Below are 5,474 nucleotides of genomic sequence, written 5' to 3'. Positions count from 1 at the left end.
TTTTAAATCTGGCTGGGTTTACCCCGCGGGCCAGCCACGCCCCCCGCCGCCTGCCTCAGCCAGTCAGCGCCAGGCCCGCCATTTTTCAAACCCTCTTCTGGCCGCCAATCAGGATCGAGTAGCACATTCCTCTCCTGACCGGTTCTAACGGGTCTGGGAGTTAACGACCCGGGCGACCCACCGAACCTGCTAGGCTGCGGCCGGGGGGACGGACCTGGCGACATACCGACCAATAGAAAGCCGTATTAGTGAGGGGGCGGGGCCTCCTCGAGTTTGAATAATCCCCAGGGCCAATCGGAGCGGCAGGGGTGTGGTCTGTGACCCGGCTCGTCAAGTTGCAGTGGCGCGGAGAAGTCTGCAAAACAAGAGGCGGAGGATTGCGTTAGCGAAGAACCAGTTCACGCCGGAGCCGGGGAAGCAGCGTAGCGGTCAGACGCGGCCGCTGCGCGGAACTCTGAGGAAAATCTTCCGCCAGGCAAGAGCCCGCTCCGGGCCCCGGGTGCGCGGTCGGCTGGCCTCCTTCCGTCATGGCTTGCTGGGGCACCGCGGCTGCTGGGGGCGAGCCCCGCTGGTGGTTTCCGGGTGCGGGCCTGACGGGCCGGGCTGCGGAGGCGGGAAGCTCGGCCGGGCCCGGCTCCGGAGTCTTTTGAACGCGGGGCGCGAGGCGGCAGCTGGGGACGCGGCTCGCGGCGTGGAAGCCCGGGGCTTTCCTGTCAGGAAGGGCTAGGCTGGGGCGGGCGGCAGGCCCGCGAGTGTGGCGCGGGGGAGGGGCGGGGGCGTTTGGGCGGGAAGCAGCCCCGCCCGCCAGCGCTCGACCGCTCTCCCGCCAGGTGGACACGCCGCCTCCGCCGCAGCAGCAGCATCATGGGGAAGGGCGACCCCAACAAGCCGCGGGGCAAGATGTCTTCGTACGCCTTCTTCGTGCAGACCTGCCGCGAGGAGCACAAGAAGAAGCATCCCGACTCCTCAGTCAATTTCGCAGAGTTTTCCAAGAAATGTTCCGAGAGATGGAAGGTGAGCCGGGGCGCCCGGGGGCCTCACGCGGGCGGGTGGCCGTGACTTTGAACTTCCCCTCGGGATTGACGCGCGCGCATGTTCTATTACGAGTTTGAAGTACAGGACTTAGGGTGCTTGTTTATTTTAAGGTGACTGAGGCAAAACGGTCCTTACTGAGGAAAACCGGGAGCTAAAGAAGATCACGCTCTTTTGGAGACGGATACAGTTTTCGAGTCCTGCTATATATTCACTATTCTTTTTATGCTAACAGACCATGTCGGCCAAGGAAAAGTCCAAGTTCGAAGACATGGCAAAAAGTGACAAAGCTCGCTACGACAGGGAAATGAAAAATTATGTCCCTCCTAAAGGTGACAAGAAGGGAAAGAAAAAAGATCCCAACGCTCCGAAAAGGCCTCCGTAAGTGTCTTTTAAAACCAACCGAATTGCCTTCCCCCCGTTTTTTTTCATTCAGGTTATTACAACTCTGTTCCTTCCTTTCAGATCTGCCTTCTTCCTGTTTTGCTCCGAACATCGCCCAAAGATCAAAAGCGAACACCCTGGCTTATCCATTGGGGATACTGCAAAAAAATTGGGTGAAATGTGGTCTGAGCAGTCAGCCAAAGATAAACAGCCGTATGAACAGAAAGCAGCTAAGCTAAAGGAGAAATACGAAAAGGTGTGTTGTCCTCACTTTTTTTTTAAGCCAGTGTGAAATCCAGTAGATATTTTCTAAATCAGTATGTTAGAAATAGAAACTGTAGGAATTTGGGAGCTATACATAGTTCTGTGTTAATGGTTTTCAGCTTTGTTTTGAAAAGGTCTAGTGAGAGTTGTACACTTAGGCAACACAAGCTAATTGAAACTTTTCTTTTGACCAAAACCAATGTCTGTAGCCTTGGTAGGTTGGTGCATTCAGACTCATTTGTAGTAAAATAGGTCTCTTAGTTGAAAAGACTGACATCAGTCTAATACACCCCAGTTATTTTACATCAGCTTTCTAAGACCTTTCTTAGCTTTCTAAGACCTAGGGGGATCAAATGCTCTCAAAACCGGAGTTTTAGACTATCATTGGGGTTATTGGCCAATAATCGCAGATTGTTTACAACTTAGTGGTTTTTAAGGTTGGGTAATGACACCGGATGCTGATTTTATTTTTTTTAACTATTTCAGGATATTGCTGCATACCGTGCCAAGGGCAAGAGTGAAGCGGGAAAAAAGGGCCCTGGCAGGCCGACAGGCTCCAAGAAGAAGAATGAACCAGAAGATGAGGAAGAAGAAGAGGAGGAGGAAGATGAAGATGAGGAGGAGGAGGATGAAGATGAGGAATAAATGGCTATCTTGTAATGATATGTGTGGAGTGTGCGTGTGTGCTCAGGCAATTGTTTTGCTAAGAATGTGAATTCAAGTGCAGCTCAATATTAGCTTCAGTATAAAAACTGTACAGATTTTTGTATAGCTGATAAGATTCTTTGTAGAGAAAATACTTTTTTAAAAATGCAAGTTGTGGCTTTTTGAGGGGCTACTACATACAGTTAGAGTTTCAAGCTTCTGATGTTAAATGTTTCTAAATATTTAATGGTTTCTTTAATTTCTTGACTTGTGTATGGTAGCACAGCAAACTCATAGAAATTAGCATCAATAGCAACTTTTGGGTTTTCTAGAATGAGAATGTTGCGTTTTTTGTTTTTTGTTTTTTTTTTAAATTTTGTAATAAAATTATATATATTATTCCTATTGTCCTTGTCTTACATGCTAAATTAGCTTTTACTTTCAAGGTCTGGAGCCGTATCACTTTTTTTGTCTTTCTGCCTAATAGTTTTTAGACATGGTTGATTTAGTATGTTTTGTTAAAAGTCAAACATGCCAATATTCATATTTACACAGAGTGTTCTTTAAAAATCAGTTATGGAATTTAATGAACTTTAAAAATTTATGCAGTCTTACACACTGAGCAGGTTTTGTTCTTGACATTTATGTTCATTTGTTATCTAACTTGACCCTTGGGTTTTTTCTTTTTAGTTGGCATTTTAAGATTTCAAAAATCGGTGTGGTCTTAAGCCTAGAATTCTGGGTAACTAAGCCAAGAAAGCTTTTGAGATGATTATTATGATTTTCCGTGACTAACAAGATAAAATTCACTAGGATTTCTATTTACAGGTGAAAGCAGTTATTAAGAAATGCTGATTTGAGAAAGCAGTTGCTTGTATTTGAATTAGGTAAACACTTCAAATCATTATCAAGTTATTAGTGAAAGTTGGCCAAGTGTTGGCTGGAAGAGTATAAAGGAAACCTATTTGTTGATGGTTTGACAGTTAAACCTGACAATCTTGGTTACCTAGTTTTTACAATAGAAACCAAAATTCTTAAAACCCAACCATGGGAGCCTGGGTTGTCTATCTTATGCCATATTCAGAGTAAATATTTTAAGATTGATTTCTTACATAACATTGTTAAATGGGAGGTGTAAGGTATTAGCATAATTCCCAGAGCGGATGTACTCAGGTAAAATCTTCAAACTTCTTAGTGATGGCCCTCCATTATCATACCACAGTTGTTATTTGGGGGCCTTCGCGGATCGTAAAAACTAGTTTTATGTGTTTAAAAACGATTTCCTGATGTTAGGTGACTTAACACTAAAACATTGTGGGGTAAAGTATTTTAAAGACATACCCATATCTGGATCCCAAGTCCCCAGCTTTACCTAATAACTGCTGTGTGGACTCTGCCTCTGGGTTTATTTCTCTCCATTTGTATATGGGGTCAATATCTACTTTGAAGTGTTCTAATGATTAAACAAGAATGTATTTACAAGTATTTACAACAGTCCTTGATGCTTAGAAAAGATGCTAGTTTCTAAAACAAATACAGTGAAAGTCTGTTTCTTAAGAATTTCTTTAAAACTCGATTCATGAAGTAGACCTATCAGGTTCCTTGTCACTTTTTTGGGGATTTTTTTGGGACTACTTTCATTTTCTTTAAATGAACTACATTTTAAATGTGTAAGCTAAGAATGACACATTTAAAAAAAAAGCTGCTGTGTAATCTCAGCATTTGAGATGAGTCCTCATTTGATATTTTCTCTTAAGTGTTGATCAAAATTTGCAACACCCTTGTTTTTAAGACTAAATGACTTCAAGGAGTGGTTATGTTGGAAAGCATTAAAATATGGGTAAGAGTCATGTTCTATTCCAGACCAGCCAGTACTTGGCGGGTGTGCTTATGAAGACCATACCCCGCTTTTTCTTTTTAAAAACGTCATATCTTTATGTAAATGGGCTATATAGTGGGTAGTTTACAATCTTGATTTCCAACTACCAGCTTCTCCCAAGAGGCGACTCCAGGAGTACAATGACACATCCTTCAAGAGAGATGGGAAGCACAATAGTCACAAAGGAAGCTTACTATATATGTTGTCCTGCCCCTTAATTCTCGTTTTAGGTTCTTGGCTCAACAGAATTGCCACATTTCACTTAAATAGCCATCTGCATAGTACTCCACTGAATAGATCATAATTTAACCAGTTCCCTAAAGATAGTTATGTTTGAATTTTTTTGCTTTAAGAACACTGCCATGAATATCTTATATGTACGATTTCAGAAATTTCTATAAAAAGCATTTAAAAGTTTGCACATTAAAAAATGTGCTAATTATAATAGCTAAAACCTGTACTTGGTATATGCTGGAACCTGCTCTCTGGCTGTTAAGTTGCTGAAACTTGCCAAAATTGCTCTCAGAAGTTTTACTGAAACATACTCCACAGCAATGACTGTTTCAGAGTGCCTGTTTCCTCAGCAATGTTATCAAACTTCTTAATCTTTGCTATCCTGATATATAAAAAAATGGTTTCTCCTATTATGAATTTAGTATATTTTTTATGTTAAAGAGCCATTTGTATTTCCGATGGCCTTCTGTCTCATTGGTCTTTTTTTAGTCATTTGTGGGAAATAAGGAAAATGACCCTTTGTGACATGCATTGTAAATATTGGTATTTTTTCTTTGTTGTCTTTTGACTTTATGATGCTTTTTTTCATGCAAAGATTTATTTTTATGAGGCAAATTTATTCTTTAGTGGCCTTGGGAGACCTTTCCCAAAGTTATCTTTGCTTTCTTATTACTTAATTAAATCTTTGATCCTTCTGGAATTTATTTTGGTACAAGAACTGAAGTAGGGTCTCAAGTTTCTTTCCAGATGGTAGCCACTACTTTTGGTCTTCTAATCTATAAAAGCTGGGTTAGAAGATCCTAAGGTGCCCTACGTATTAAAGCAGTAACTTGCAAAGTTGCTCAATGCAAGACAGTAAGCATTTTTGTATTCTGCTTTTCAACAGAAATCATTTACTGTAAGTAGTAAACCATGTTTGTCTTAGCACAAACAGCATTATCTTAAAGTTAACTTCATTACATGCCACTAAAAATGTTGATAAAGCAGTAATGACTTTATTTCTTGGGGAATAGCAAGAAGAAAGCTAAAGGACCTG

The 5,474-nt window shown here is 42.0% G+C and overlaps 1 protein-coding gene across 1 annotated transcript; it reads left to right on the top strand.

The window, feature by feature from the left end:
* Positions 1 to 299: 299 nt before the first annotated feature.
* HMGB2 (high mobility group box 2) lies at positions 300 to 2,730 on the top strand. Its single transcript, XM_010840247.1, has 5 exons — positions 300 to 475; positions 831 to 1,014; positions 1,268 to 1,413; positions 1,498 to 1,672; positions 2,167 to 2,730. The coding sequence occupies exons 2-5, from the start codon at positions 865 to 867 to the stop codon at positions 2,323 to 2,325; spliced, it is 630 nt and encodes a 209-aa protein (XP_010838549.1). The 5' UTR covers positions 300 to 475; positions 831 to 864; the 3' UTR covers positions 2,326 to 2,730.
* The last annotated feature ends 2,744 nt before the right edge of the window (positions 2,731 to 5,474 follow it).

This window comes from Bison bison, unplaced genomic scaffold (genome assembly GCF_000754665.1).
Source record: "Bison bison bison isolate TAMUID 2011002044 unplaced genomic scaffold, Bison_UMD1.0 scf7180017864143, whole genome shotgun sequence".
In the NCBI taxonomy this organism is placed as follows: Eukaryota; Metazoa; Chordata; class Mammalia; order Artiodactyla; family Bovidae; genus Bison; species Bison bison.
This window is presented reverse-complemented; position numbering and strand designations above follow the sequence as displayed.

Excerpts from the sequence above, each read along its gene's own strand:
- HMGB2 (XM_010840247.1), top strand. The coding sequence starts at position 865 with ATGGGGAAGGGCGACCCCAACAAGCCGCGGGGCAAGATGTCTTCGTAC. Across the intron at positions 1,414-1,497 it reads AACGCTCCGAAAAGGCCTCC|ATCTGCCTTCTTCCTGTTTT; the intron begins GTAAGTGTCTTT and ends CCTTCCTTTCAG. Across the intron at positions 1,673-2,166 it reads TAAAGGAGAAATACGAAAAG|GATATTGCTGCATACCGTGC; the intron begins GTGTGTTGTCCT and ends TAACTATTTCAG.